Consider the following 15,234-nt stretch of genomic DNA (forward strand, 5'->3'; position numbering starts at 1 on the left):
GGACTAAACAACACAATAATAATGAAAAGAGTATTTCGTAAACTGCAAACCGCAGAACATTTGCGAAACTTTATTGCCACCGTTCAGTTCAGTCGCTCAGTCGTGTCCGACTCTTTGCTACCCCATGAATCACCGTAACAACCCCCAATTCTCTAGGCTGTCTGCAGTGGCTCAGAACCTGCGAAACACTTTGAACTTGGGCCCCGCACTCTCCTCCTTTCGCATCCAGAACTTCGGCTTCACTGCGCGCGCCCGCCAAGGGCCTCGCGGAAACGCGCCAACCCTCTCCTCCGGAAGTGACGTGTCCACGGCCTAGCAACCGTTGCCAAGGAGCTCGTCTCTAGGAACCCACTAGAGCCTGGATGCCTCGTGTGGGGGTAAAGTGGTTTCGTGAGGAGAATTTGAGGTAACGGCGCCAAGTCGCGGTCGGAAACTCCCCTGAACCCCGGAATAGGAGAGAACTCCCTCCCCCTTCCCTTCCGCTTTCCAGTGCGGCACCTCCAGAGTGGAGGGGTCGCAGCAGTTAAATCCCCCACTTCGGGGGTCAGCTCCCGCAGTGATCCAGGCGGCTTCCCAGCAAGGTGAACCGTAGGGGAGCCCAGAGTAGCCCTCGCGAGGTGCCTGGGTCAGACGTGGGGTCCTCTGTCCCCTCTCCCGACCCCAGGGCCGGGAAGCAGCGGGGGAACTATTTTGGGGAATCTTAGGAGGCTCGTGCCAGCCTGGGACCCGGACAGCGCTGTTTCTGTCCCGAGTTGTGCTAGATAAACGCACGTCCTGGTTTTAATTCTCTCCCACCCTCTCGGGTTCTTAAATGGGTGAGTGCTTGTGAATTAGTGAGGCGGCTTTCCGCTGGAACAGGGAGAGTAATTGCTTTTGCTAATTTTAGAGCGGAGAACCCACTGGGCATAGACAACCTACCTATTCAGTATATCTTTGTCCTTGGTGGGTGACCATCTGAAAGCTGGTGGGCAGCTAGGAGTGAAAATCAACTGGTTTTTTTTCCTCTCCTAGTAACGTTTTATGCGTTTATCCTAGTATTTTGGGTTTTGGAAGGGGAAAAAAAGAATATATGTGTGTATGTGTTATGTTTTATATACTTACAATTTTTACATATATATAATTTCTAAAGAATGAAAAATTGAGTATATCCATGTATGAAGGTTGTGACGTGAACTTTTACTTAAAATACTTTACACAGTGGAAAATTTGCATCTCCAGTGTGGATTTTTATTTCTCTAAAGGTTTTCCTTTTATAGCTTAAAGGAAACCTTAAAATTTTAAACCACATTGGTTATGTTTTTTTTTTACCATCTTTTAGCTTATTTTTCAAAAATAATATAATCATTTACTCATAATTTTATCATAATTATGAGAAAATGATGACACTTTTACATTTTGATGTTTTCTAAGTATCCAACTCTACCTACCCAATTTAAAAAATCTGTTTCAGAGCAAGATGCATGCAGCTCCAACTAATGTCTTAAGTAAATTAGCATCTCTTCATTTCATGGTTAAAAACCATTAGGGAACACTGAGATATCTTTTTCCTTATTTCTTTCTTTTGGCAGTTCACTGTTAAATTCATTTTTTAAAACTGCTACTCTAAAAAACTGCCAGTCTGCAAATTTCTACCACTTTCCCCCATACTAAACACATGATGTCTGCATGCAAGAAACACTAGGAGCCATCGTTAAGTTGTTTCAGCCATTAAATAATCAGATAATCAATTTTAAAAAGTTATAATCTTCCTCACTGCCATCTTGTTTAGGCTTATGCTAATTTTCTGGTGTTGGGCCTGTGAACAAATTCATTCTAGTGGAAGAAGTCGCTGTTTTATATGCGATATTCAAAGATAGAATTAGGCACAGATATGTCCTCAGGTGGGCTTCCTGGTGGCTCAGAGGTAAAGAATCCATCTGCCAGTGCAGGAGACTTGAATTTGATCTCTGGGTTGGGAAGATCCCCTGGAGAAGAAAATGTCAACCCACTCCAGTATTCTTGCCTGGGCTTGAACAGGGCTTGAAAAATGGTAAGGTTTTGCACCTCTGGAGATGAGGGAAAGGAAAAACAGCCCTAGGCAGAAAAAGCAGCATTAACTGAAGGCAAAGATGGAAAAACTATGTAGGGAGTAGTGCTTATTTCAGTCAGCTGAAGATTGAAAAGATGCAAGGAAAAGAAATGCAAAAAAGCAAAATGGCTGTCTGAGGAGGCCTTACAAATAGCTGTGAGAAGAAGAGAAGTGAAAAGCAAAGCAGAAAAGGAAAGATATAAACATCTGAATGCAGGGTTCCAAAGAATAGCAAGGAGAGATAAGAAAGCCTTCCTCAGTGATCAATGCAAAGAAATAGAGGAAAACAACAGAATGGGAAAGACTAGAGATCTCTTCAAGACAATTCAAGACACCAAGGGAACATTTCATGCAAAGATGGGCTCGATAAAGGACGGAAATGGTATGGACCTAACAGAAGCAGAAGATATTAAGAAGAGGTGGCAAGAATACACAGAAGAACTGTACAAAAAAGATCTTCACGACCAAGATAATCACGTTGTTGTGATCACTCACCTAGAGCCAGACATCCTGGAATGTGAAGTCAAGTGGGCCTTAGAAAGCATCACTACAAACAAAGCTAGTGGAGGTGATGGAATTCCAGTTGAGCTATTTCAGATCCTGAAAGATGATGCTGTGAAAGTGCTGCACTCAATCTGTCAGCAAATTTGGAAAACTCAGCAGTGCCCACAGGACTGGAAAAGGTCAGTTTTCATTCCAATCCCAAAGAAAGGCAATGCCAAAGAATGCTCAAAATACTGCACAGTTGCACTCATCTCACACTCTACTAAAGTAATGCTCAAGATTTTCCAAGTCAGGCTTCAGCAGTACGTGAACTGTGAACTTTCAGATGGTCAAGCTGGTCTTAGAAAAGGCAGAAGAACCAGAGATCAAATTGCCAACATCTGCTGGATCATGGAAAAAGCAAGAGAGTTCCAGAAAAACATCTATTTCTGCTTTATTGACTATGCCAAAGCCTATGACTGTGTGGATCACAATAAACTGTGGAAAATTCTGAAAGAGATGGGAATACCAGACCACCTGACCTGCCTCTTGAGAAACCTATATACAGGTCAGGAAGCAACAGTTAGAACTGGACATGGAACAACAGACTGGTTCCAAATAGGAAAAGGAGTACATCAAGGCTGTATATTGTCACCCTACTTATTTAACTTCTGTGCAGAGTACATCATGAGAAACGCTGGACTGGAAGAACCACAAGCTGGAATCAAGATTGCCGGGAGAAATATCAATAACCTCAGATATGCAGATGACACCACCCTTATGGCAAAAAGTGAAGAGGAACTCAAAAGCCTCTTGATGAAAGTGAAAGAGGAGAGTGAAAAAGGTGGCTTAAAGCTCAACATTCAGAAAACGAAGATCATGGCATCCGGTCCCATCACTTCATGGGGAATAGATGGGGAAACAGTTTCAGACTTTATTTTTTTGGACTCCAAAATCACTGCAGATGGTGATTGCAGCTATGAAATTCAAAGGCGCTTACTCCTTGGAAGGAAAGTTATGACTAACTCAGATAGCATATTCAAAAGCAGAGACATTACTTTGCCAACAAAGGTCCGTCTAGTCAAGGCTATGGTTTTTCCAGTGGTCATGCATGAATGTGAGAGTTGGACTGTGAAGAAAGCTGAGCGCCGAAGAATTGATGCTTTTGAACTGTGGTGTTGGAGAAGACTCTTGAGAGTCCCTTGGACTGCAAGGAGATCCAACCAGTCCATTCTGAAGGAGATCAGCCCTGGGTGTTCTTTGGAAGGACTGATGCTAAAGCTGAAACTCCAATATTTTGGCCACCTCATGCGAAGAGTTGACTCATTGGAAAAGACCCCGATGCTGGGAGGGATTGGGGGCAGGAGGAGAAGGGGACGACAGAGGATGAGGTGGCTGGATGGCATCACCGACTCGATGGACATGAGTTTGTGTGCACTCTGGGAGTTGGTGATGGATAGGGAGGCCTGGAGTGCTGCAATTCATAGGGTCGCAAAGAGTCGGACATGACTGAGCACTGAACTGAACTGAACTGAACTGAACTGAAGGTAACAATTTGGAAACAAAACTGAGGAACACTAAATTGAGCTTGGGTTTCCCAGGTGGTGCTAGTGGCAAAGAACCTGCATGTCAGTGCTGGAGAGGAAAGAGATGTAGGTTTGATCCCTGGGTCAGGAGGAACAGAGGAAGGCATGGCAACCCATTCCAGTATACTTGCCTAGAGAATTCCATGGATGGAGGATCCTGGTGGGCTACAGTCCAGAGGATTGCAAAGAGTTGGACACAACTGAAGTGACTTCAGTCAGTTCAGTTCAGTCGCCCAGTTGTGCCCAACTCTTTGCGACCCCATGGATCGCAGCATGCCAGGCTTCCCTGTTCATCAAACTCTCTGAAGCTTGCTCAAACTCATGTCCATCGAGTCAGTGATGCCATCCAACCATCTCATTTTCTGTTGTCCCCTTCTCCTCCTGCCTTCAATCTTTCCCAGCATCAGGGTCTTTTCCAGTGAGTCAATTCTTTACATCAGGTGGCCCAAGTATTGCAGTTTTAGCATCAGCATCAGTCCTTCCAGTATGTGAAGAGCACATATTGTTTAGTCCCTAAGTCATGTGTGATTCTTTCATGACCCTATGGAGCATAGCCCTCTAGGCTCCTCTGTCCATGGGATTTCCCAGGCAAGAAGACTGGAGTGGGTAGCCATTTCCTTCTCCAGGTGATTTTCCCGACCCAGGGATTGAGCCCACATCTCTTGCATTGGCAGGTGGATTCTTTACCACTGAGCTACCTGGGAAGCTCAAAGAAGGCATAGCTAAGGCTGAAGTTTGCAACCTCTACCCAGCTTCCCTTGTGGCTTAGCTGGTAAAGAATCCACCTGCAATGCAGGAGACCTGGGTTTGATCCCTGGGTTGGGAAAATCCCCTGGAGAAGGGAAAGGCTACCCACTCCAGTATTCTGGCCTGGAGAATTCCATGGACTATATAGTCCATGGGTTGCAAAGAGTTGGACATGACTGAGCAACTTTCACCCACTCACCCAGCTTCAGTTGGTTGTGGCCATATAGTGGGTCCAGGGTTCCCAGATCTGATTATCTAGAGAATTTGGAAACTTGGATGAATGTGGGATGCTAATTAAAAAAAAAAAGTTGAAGCATGTCTACAGGCTGAGTTTTACCCCTGGGTAAAAATTGTAGAGCTGAATGGAAGAAATGTTAATGTGGGTGGGTTTTATATTCACTTGTCCATGTTAATTCAGATGATTGCTATCAGATGCATATACAAAAACGTGTCATTGAATATTATCAATATATACTGTAGCATTCCTAATAAAGTCCGCACAGTCAACAAAATAACTCTTTTTCACAGCATTTTGTATTCCATGTAGAATACATTCCATGCCTACTTCCTATGAACTTAATACTGACCTTCTGGTGACTGTATTTTGTTAATACAGAATTTTTGTTTCCAACATTGAGGAATTTTTTCCTGTATTTTTACTTTTTAGTTTAAATTATAAGACCTAATTATGAGTGATCAAATCAAATTCATCGTGGACAATCTCAATAAGGAACCTTTTAGGAAGAACTATAATTTAATCACATTTGATTCCCTGGAGCCAATGCAACTATTACAAGTTCTCAATGATGTTCTGGCTGAGATTGATCCAAAGGTAAGAGTTTTCTTTTTCTCTGTGATGGAAAGGGTGGCAAGAAAGCAAGTTTCTGCCACTGAATATCTGTGACTTCGGGGCAAATTATTTAACCTCTCTGGGCCTAGTTTTCCATTCCTACAAAGTGATAGTAGATGATCTTTAAGATTTCTCTACTAGCTCAAAAATTAAATTACCTCCTTGTACCTTACTTAGAAATTATTTGTGCAGTTCCAAACATAAATAGATTTGGTCCTGGAATGAAAATGCTTTTACAAAAGGTTTTATTGTGTTGCAAGTTAGCTCATGTCTCATATACACTGGTCTTTTCCACTGGAGACTTTCTTAAGCTTGGCATTCCTAGTATGAATCCTGATCTAGCTTGTATGTACCCTCCCTTGGAATCTGGAAGCCTCCATACTTAATCTGTTTTATGAAGAGACCATTGTGACTGTTATGCTCTAGTAGGACAATTTTGTCAGTGAGTTTCAATATTGTACTTTGCTATACTTGCATAATAACATTTTTTCAATTTCTTTATTTATTAGCAAGTTGTTGATATCAGAGAGGAGATGCCAGAGCAAACAGCCAAAAGGATGTTGAGCCTTCTTGGTATTCTTAAATACAAACCTCCAGGAAATGCCGCAGACATGTAAGAAGCTGACCAAGTGTTGCTTTCTTAGAGCTGTACTTTAATATCTAAACCTTCATAGTCAGTCTTTCTGGCAATATTTGTTTTCCCTAAGACAGTGGCCTCATGAAATCACTGAATTTCAAAATAATCTTGGTTTTTAATGTTATTTTGTCATGTAGGAGTCTTAAGTGAGTCAGTTCTTTTTCTTAATCAAAAAAGTCAGGCAAATCCATGTTTCTATTTAATCATTTATCTGCCATCCTATACAAAAGCTACAATTTAAACCTGTCCAGTCAGTGAAGTGAAGTATTAGAGCTGACCGGTTAATGGTTCCAAAATAACCTCCTCATATATTCCAGAGATGTATTAAGGGACTAATTTTATGATTATTGTCAATGTGCAGACTTACTTTAGAATAGCCTTGGTTTTATCTTTTTAAAATAGTTATGGAAAAGTGTAAATTGGATTTGAGCAAATGTTAACTCTTTTCAAGGTTTACTTTTAAGCCTCTGTGTGTGTGTGTGTGTGTGTGTTTATTTTCTTTTTATAGGAGTACCTTTCGTCAGGGTCTGGTGATTGGAAGTAAACCTGTAATTTACCCAGTGCTCCACTGGCTTCTTCAGAGAACTAATGAACTGAAGAAAAGAGCATATTTAGCTCGTTTTTTAATAAAACTTGAGGTACCAAGTGAGTTTCTCCAGGATGAAACTGTGGCTGATACCAATAAACAGGTATACAATATATAAATGGTATTTTTAAGCTATATGTAATGGGTTTCAAGGTTTCAAATATATATTAATCTCACTTTAGTTTATTTGCTGTTTCTGTATTTCCATTGGAACCAAAAGGATAAATTGTTATCAATAATTTTCGCCTGTAATCACTCTATGAAAATATTGACTTCTGAACACCAGTCGCTTTTTGGTGATAGAGTATGTGGATAGAAAAAATCCTGAAATTAGGATTTTAAAATAATTTATTACTTAGGAATTGTGCATAGTTTAATGAACTTTTTGACCAACTCAGTACCATGAGGGTGGGGGTTCAATAAAGGGCATGTGGACTTTGTTTGTACTGTTTCTTACAGCTGAATCTGCCATTACCTCAAAAATTTAACTGAATTTTTAAAATGTCCTTGAACGAGTAAACACATGTGGATTTTTTAAAAAAAGAATTGTGGGTAGATAGGATCCTGGGCTTGGAACTGCGGAATACTTTGTTAATTAGTTAGATGACTATATAATTTGTCATCCAAATTAGAGAGGAGGGTGGTTATCATAATAATTACACCAGAGCAAAAGGTATAAATTGGCACTATACCAGGTGAATTGAGACTTGAGAGCACCTTCAAAAATTGTGTGTAGGCAAAGAAGCCAGGGTTATGATCTCAAAGGATGTCCTAATCAGGCAGAAGGTAGAGAAAGAACCAGGAATTTGCAATTTCAGTGTACTTTCCTCACCAGAGTTTTGATGTGATATTGGGTTTCTGGCCTTAAGACATTAAAGCTCTTAACTATACAGGATTTTGGCTGGTCTGGCTCCTGGTCCTGGGATTTCAAAGCATGTTGCTGATTGAAGACTGTCTAAACCACTCTATGGAAATAGACTATGGAAGTTAGAGAATTTAGGCTTGAGATTGCAAAGAACTTTGATTTAAAAGAAAAAATTTGCTTCTCTTTAGCATTTGTATTTTGTTTTATAGTAGGTCTTTAGACCAATTTGTGCCAGTTTGTTGTGAATTTTAATAGTTTGTCAATCTGTCTCTTCCAGTAGATTTATGAGATCTCTAAGGACAGGTATCATGTCTTATCCATCTTTGTTTTCCTCCAGGATTTTGTAGGGTTGCTTCTGTATGATATGGCTCAAAATTTGGTTAAATTGAAACAATCTACTAAATGTTTTTTATCCATATATTTTGTTATTTTGGGTAGCCATGATAGTAACTCAAAATAGAGTCAGTATTGATCTCTTAAGACATTTCAAGGGTTGAAAGGTTTATGCAAATAATTATGTCAAATAATACAGTAGACACCTTGAGAAAGCACAGCACCATTGCAGCCCCTACCTTTGAAGGCTTTACACAATGTAAGTAGTAGAGAGTGTACACGTGAACTATTTTCTCCTCCCTACACTCCGCTGTCAATAAATTTGATAGAAACTAATTCCTCTGAAGGAAGTTTATTAATAGTTTTTATCAAACATGCCAAACTAATTATTAATGGAAGAATTAATAATACTAAAGACATATTTGTTCTTGAAGCATGTTTGAAGTATATATATGAAATGATTTACATTTTTAGCCAGTCTTTTAGCAGAGAACCTAATAAAAAATTCACATTGTCTTTCTAAATGAAGAGTTTTAGAACAATTGATTTATAGACTTGCAGAATATATGTCAAGAGAAAAATATTAATTTTGTCATTATCCACAAAAAAAACCTATTTTAAAAAATTTTGGGGTAAAAGTTGTGACTTTTTTCATTCCTTTAACTGCTTTTTTATTGAACACCTGTATCGGTTAAGTACTATGCTAGGCCCTAGGGATATAGAAGCCTCCACAAGTAATATGATTCTTGTCCTCCTGACTGTCAGTGTCCAAAGGTGGAGACAGATAGTTCCGTTGCTCAGTTGTGTCCAACTCTTTGCGACCCCATGAATCGCAGCACGCCAGGCCTCCCTGTCCATCACCAACTCCCGGAGTTCACCCAAACTCATGTCCATTGAGTCGGTGATGCCATCTAGAGGCATCTGTCATCCCCTTCTCCTCCTGCCCCCAATCCCTCCCAGCATCAGGGTCTTTTCCAGAGAGTCAACTCTTTGCATGAGGTGGCCAAGTACTGGAGTTTCAGCTTTAGCATCATTCCTTCTAAAGAACACCCAGGGCTGATCTCCTTTAGAATGGACTGGTTGGATCTCCTTGCAGTCCAAGGGACTCTCAAGAGTCTTCTCCAACACCACAGTTCAAAAGCATCAATTCTTCGGTGCTCAGCTTTCTTCACAGTCCAACTCTCACATTCATGCATGACCACTGGAAAAACCATAGCCTTGACTAGACGGACCTTTGTTGGCAAAGTAATGTCTCTGCTTTTGAATATGCTATCTGAGTTAGTCATAACTTTCCTTCCAAGGAGTAAGCGTCTTTGAATTTCATAGCTGCAATCACCATCTGCAGTGATTTTGGAGTCCAAAAAAATAAAGTCTGAAACTGTTTCCCCATCTATTCCCCATGAAGTGATGGGACTGGATGCCATGATCTTCGTTTTCTGAGTGTTGAGCTTTAAGCCAACTTTTTCACTCTCCTCTTTCACTTTCATCAAGACGTTTTGAGTTCCTCTTCACTTTTTGCCATAAGGGTGGTGTCATCTGCACATCTGAGGTTATTGATATTTCTCCCGGCAATCTTGATTCCAGCTTGTGGTTCTTCCAGCCCAACGTTTCTCATGATGTACTCTGCATAGAAGTTAAATAAGTAGGGTGACAATATACAGCCTTGATGTACTCCTTTTCCTATTTGGAACCAGTCTGTTGTTCCATGTCCAGTTCTAACTGTTGCTTCCTGACCTGTATATAGGTTTCTCAAGAGGCAGGTCAGGTGGTCTGGTATTCCCATCTCTTTCAGAATTTTCCACAGTTTATTGTGATCCACACAGTCATAGGCTTTGGCATAGTCAATAAAGCAGAAATAGATGTTTTTCTGGAACTCTCTTGCTTTTTCCATGATCCAGCAGATGTTGGCAATTTGATCTCTGGTTCTTCTGCCTTTTCTAAGACCAGCTTGAACATCAGGAAGTTCATGGGTCACATATTGCTGAAGCCTGGCTTGGAAAATCTTGAGCATTACTTTAGTAGAGTGTGAGATGAGTGCAACTGTGCAGTATTTTGAGCATTCTTTGGCATTGCCTTTCTTTGGGATTGGAGTGAAAACTGACCTTTTCCAGTCCTGTGGGCACTGCTGAGTTTTCTAAATTTGCTGGTATATTGAGTGCAGCACTTTCACAGCATCATCTTTCAGGATCTGAAATAGCTCAACTGGAATTCCATCACCTCCACTAGCTTTGTTCATAGTGATGCTTTCTAAGGCCCACTTGACTTCACATTCCAGGATGTCTGGCTCTAGGTGAGTGATCACAACAACGTGATTATCTTGGTCGTGAAGATCTTTTTTGTACAGTTCTTCTGTGTATTCTTGCCACCTCTTCTTAATATCTTCTGCTTCTGTTAGGTCCATACCATTTCTGTCCTCTATCGAGCCCATCTTTGCATGAAATGTTCCCTTGGTGTCTCGAATTGTCTTGAAGAGATCTCTAGTCTTTCCCATTCTGTTGTTTTCCTCTATTTCTTTGCATTGATCACTGAGGAAGGCTTTCTTATCTCTCCTTGCTATTCTTTGGAACTCTGCATTCAGATGCTTATATCTTTCCTTTTCTCCTTTGCTTTTTGCTTCTCTTCTTTTCACAGCTATTTGTAAGGCCTCCTCAGACAGCCATTTTGCTTTTTTGCATTTCTTTTCCATGGGGATGGTCTTGATCCCTGTCTCCTGTACAATGTCACGAACCTCCGTCCATAGTTCATCAGGCACTCTATCTATCAAATCTAGTCCCTTAAATCTGTTTCTCACTTCCACTATATGAAGTGAAGTGAAGTCGCTCAGTCGTGTCTGACTCTTTGTGCCCCCGTGGGCTGTAGCCTGCCAGGCTCCTCTGTCCATGGGATTCTCCAGGCAAGAATACTGAAGTGGGTTGCCATTGCCTTCTCCAGGGAATCTTCCCAACCCAGGGATCGAACCCAGGTCTCCTGCATTGCAGGCAGACACTTCATCGTCTGAGCCACCAGGGAAGATACCCCTCCACTGTATAATCATAAGGAATTTGATTTATGTCATATTTGAATGGTCTAGTGGTTTTCCCTACTTTCTTCAATTTAAGTCTGAATAAGGAGTTCATGATCTGAACCATAATCAGATCAGATAAGTAACTAGCAATTACAAGTTTATATGATATTTACTCTGATATCATGGTACTCATATAGAATAGGTACAGGGCTAAATAAGGCTTCTTTGGGGACACTGAGATCTGAAGGATGAGTAAGTTATCCAGGAAAGGGATGAGGGAGTTATAGAGTGTTGTTCTCAGACAGAATAAGGTGTGTAAAGTGAAGGTGGATGGAATAGGGTGTGTAAAGTGAAAGTGGACTATACCAGGAATTTAAAGAAGGTTAACATAGCTGGCATATGGAGTGTTGGTTAGGAAAGTAATCAGGGAAGTCTTTAGAGGGCAGATTATATACACCAACATTTTTGTGTCCTGTATGAATATTTAAGGATATATTTTAATGGTGTTCTATACTGATTAAATAATGACTATAAGTTAATAGATGACCTGATTAAGGAAACCTACTGGATCTAGTCAGTTTATAATATTTTAACTTGTTCTTTTAGTATGAAGATTTGATGGAAGCCTTTAAAACTTTGCATAAAGAATGTGAGCAGCTCAAGACATCTGGATTTTCTACAGCAGAAATAAGAAGGGTAAAGAAAAAACAATAATGATTTTGGTGGGGATTTGAATTAAATTCAGAATGTCTTAAGACTATAGAAACTAATGATAGCAAATGGCAAATTTTCTTTTGTAGGACCTTTGCTGATTCTTTGCTGATTCTTTACCGAAGAAATTAATGAGGCCAGGGTTAACTCACAGTTAATTCTTATGTACTGTTGTTATATAGAGCACTTTGTTGTTGTTCAGTCACTAAGTCAGGTCCGACTTTTTTGCAACCCCATGGACCAGAGCCCACCAGGCTCCTCTGTCCATGGGATTTCCCAGGCAAGAATACTGGAGTGGATTACCATGTCCTCTTCCTGGGGATCTTCCCGATCCACAGATCAAACCCAAGTCTCCTGCATTGGCAGGCAGATTCTTTACTACTGAGCCACCAGGGAAGCCTGTATAGATCACTACCATGGATTAAAAGTAATTATGTTTTGGGTCTTCATCTAATATATATGTGTATACACACACACACATATATATAGAAAGTCTATGTCATAGAAGAAAGAAAAACAGAAGGAAAAAAATCTAATTGTTAACATTTGTTGCACTATATCCTTTCAGATTTTTTGTATGTGTGTGTGTGTGTATGTATGTATGTTTTTGGGATCACACTATATATAATTATTTGTATCTTGTTTTTTTAATCATTGCATTGTGAATATATTCCCATTGTTATCTTTCTACAATGTGATTTTCAATGAGTAAATAGTATTCTATTTACTATATTCTATTCTATATTCTAAAACTATGGATAGTTTTACAGTTTTTGGTGTTTTCATAATTTGCTATTATAGATAATGCTATAATTATCTTCTACATAAATTTATTTGGGACTATCTGTGATTGTTTCCTTAGAATAAATTTCTAGAAGTAGAAAGCATATAAGGATTTTTATGTCTTTCTTGATGCGTGTTATTTAGTGTTCTCCAAAAAATATTTTTGAACTCTCACCAGACATATAAGTTCTTTCTCTAAAAAATTGCTAATTCTCGCTTTCTTGAATTTTATATTTTTAGAAATAACATCTTTATCTTCTCAAACAAGAATCATTAGAAGTTGCTTCCTCAGGGAGGCCCTTCCCTGATTCTCTAGATGGATTAGTTCACCTCAATTCTTTTTGTTTTGTAACACTCATTGTGCTTACAATTATTTTAATGTCTGTCTTTCCAGACATTTTAAACTCTGTGAGGGCGAGGACCATGTCTATATATCTTATTTACCACAGTATCCCCAGTGTCTATCCCCAGTCCCCTGCATGTAATAGGTCTCCAATAAGAGTTTATTGAATGTATTAGAAATGAAAGATGAAGTCACATCTAATAGAAAAGAAAGACCCATAAGTAGATACTTATCACAAAGTATGGAATAAGGGTGATAGATACCCATCTACTGTTCCTCCATTATGCCATGTTAGTAACCAGAAATGATAAAATAACCTAGAGTCTGTGATTTTAATTTTATTAATTATTACCGGAGTGTTTTTGAATATATTCTTTGTAAGGAAATACAATTAAGCAAAAAATAGAAACTAATTCACTTAAAATCCCATGCTCTTGTGGTAACTTTTACTGCTATTTTAGTGAATATATGTAAATCTTTTTCTTGGTATTGTATTATATATAAAGGTCATAGTCTGCTTTCGAGTAATGCTGTATCATGACTTCTTCTCATGTTATCCAACATTCTTCTGAATAATTTTTAGTAACTTTCATTGTGTTGTGCCATAATTCACTTAATAATCCTTAGATATTTGGGTCAGTTCCAAATTTTAGATAGAATTAGCATCTATGAGAATCCTTATAGATTCCCATGGGTAAAATTACTGATCCAGAAGGTATGCACATTTATTTTAAGACTTTTGAAATTATTCTTCAGTACAATACCACCAATAGTAACAGTCCCTGTTTCCCCAGATCCTGGCAATACTGACCACCATGTGTATTTTTCCTTTCATTATTACTGTGAGAGTTAGCCTGTTAGTTTTTGGGGTTTAGCAAGGATTTTTTTGCTTGTTTTGTTTTCACTAGAAAATATTGTGGAGCTGGTGGAAAATTTTTTTTGAGATCTTTTATTTTTAGAAAGGGAATTGGTTAATTGGCAAAACCAGACACAAATTTATATATTGAAAACACCATAGCCTTAAAAATAATTTTACTGGAAAACTGACAGAATATAAAGTTTGGTGTTTAACAGAGCAGGTGGGATGTCAGCAGCTGTTCACGTTTTTAGACCTGCACACTATCCATTATAAAAGATTTTTGAAAAATCGTGTGTCCATATTGGAATTAGAACACAAATGGGCTGCTTGGCAGCTTCATCTTACTATTTTATAACCTGTTGCTTTTCTAAATGAATACCAAGCTACCAAATAAATTACTCTGGATAAAGAACCCTGAGGAGAGGAAGGGCGGGTGGTAGATAGAAATGCACTTCTTCCAAAAGAGGATCTTTGTTTCTTAATGCTCTGGTTATAAGTGATGGAAGTGCTAAATGTGTAGTCATATAAAAACCTTATCTGAATTCTACAGACAAAGAATATTTTTCCTTATAATGTCTTCTTGACTGCTTTTTAGGATATCAGTGCAATGGAGGAAGAAAAGGATCAGCTTATTAAGAGAGTTGAACGTTTGAAGAAAAGGGTAAGGCAAGAATTAGCACTGTAAAACTTTGACCCTCAGTCCCAAGAACTTGCAAAGAATTAGGAATTGCAAGTAAAGATTAAGCAAGGCATAAGTATACGTCTGAAGAGGGAGTCAAATAATATGAACAGAAAGGGAATCTCCCTAGGCAGCAGCCCAAGGCTTTCAAGGACCTGGAGTGTGAAACTTTAGTGTCATCTCTAGGGAATGCTGTTTACCAAAAGGAAATGATAAGTGAATGTCTGAGTCATGTGACATGCTAATGTCTCTCTTAAATCTGACAGTAACATATACTACTTATTCCCTTACTGTAGGTGGAGACAGTTCAGAATCATCAGAGGATGCTGAAAATAGCAAGGCAACTTCGAGTTGAGAAAGAGAGAGAAGAATTTCTTGCACAACAGAAACAGGAACAAAAAAATCAGGTACCCACATAAAAGTTTATATTGTCATGATGAAAGAAATAGTTCCTTCTGATCATTCAGGTGTTAAGAGGAAGATTTTTAGAATTGAGGATGTTCATGTTTCCCTTTGTTAACATAATGAAATACTCTTTTTAAGAGTATTGCATGGTACCAACAGCAAAAACAAAACCATCTTTTGGGTTTCTATTCTTCATGCGTATCTATGCACTATCTCTTGGGCCGTGCTTAACTCATGTTGTTCCGGCATTACAGAATATCCATTGTAATGTAAAGCGGTAAGATTAACTGTTAAT

General features: G+C 39.2%; 1 protein-coding gene across 1 annotated transcript in view; it reads left to right on the forward strand.

Moving 5' to 3' along the window:
* The first annotated feature begins 328 nt into the window (after positions 1–328).
* Positions 329–15,234, forward strand: part of IFT81 (intraflagellar transport 81) — a 96,343-nt gene continuing 81,437 nt past the window's right edge. The window contains exons 1-7 of the mRNA XM_052654663.1: positions 329–406; positions 5,552–5,716; positions 6,244–6,347; positions 6,880–7,060; positions 11,766–11,855; positions 14,451–14,516; positions 14,831–14,941. Of these exons, the coding sequence (XP_052510623.1) occupies positions 5,573–5,716; positions 6,244–6,347; positions 6,880–7,060; positions 11,766–11,855; positions 14,451–14,516; positions 14,831–14,941 (696 nt within the window). The 5' untranslated portion in view covers positions 329–406; positions 5,552–5,572. The remainder of the gene's footprint in view (positions 407–5,551; positions 5,717–6,243; positions 6,348–6,879; positions 7,061–11,765; positions 11,856–14,450; positions 14,517–14,830; positions 14,942–15,234) is intronic.

Source organism: Budorcas taxicolor, chromosome 17 (assembly GCF_023091745.1).
Source record: "Budorcas taxicolor isolate Tak-1 chromosome 17, Takin1.1, whole genome shotgun sequence".
Classification (NCBI taxonomy): Eukaryota; Metazoa; Chordata; class Mammalia; order Artiodactyla; family Bovidae; genus Budorcas; species Budorcas taxicolor.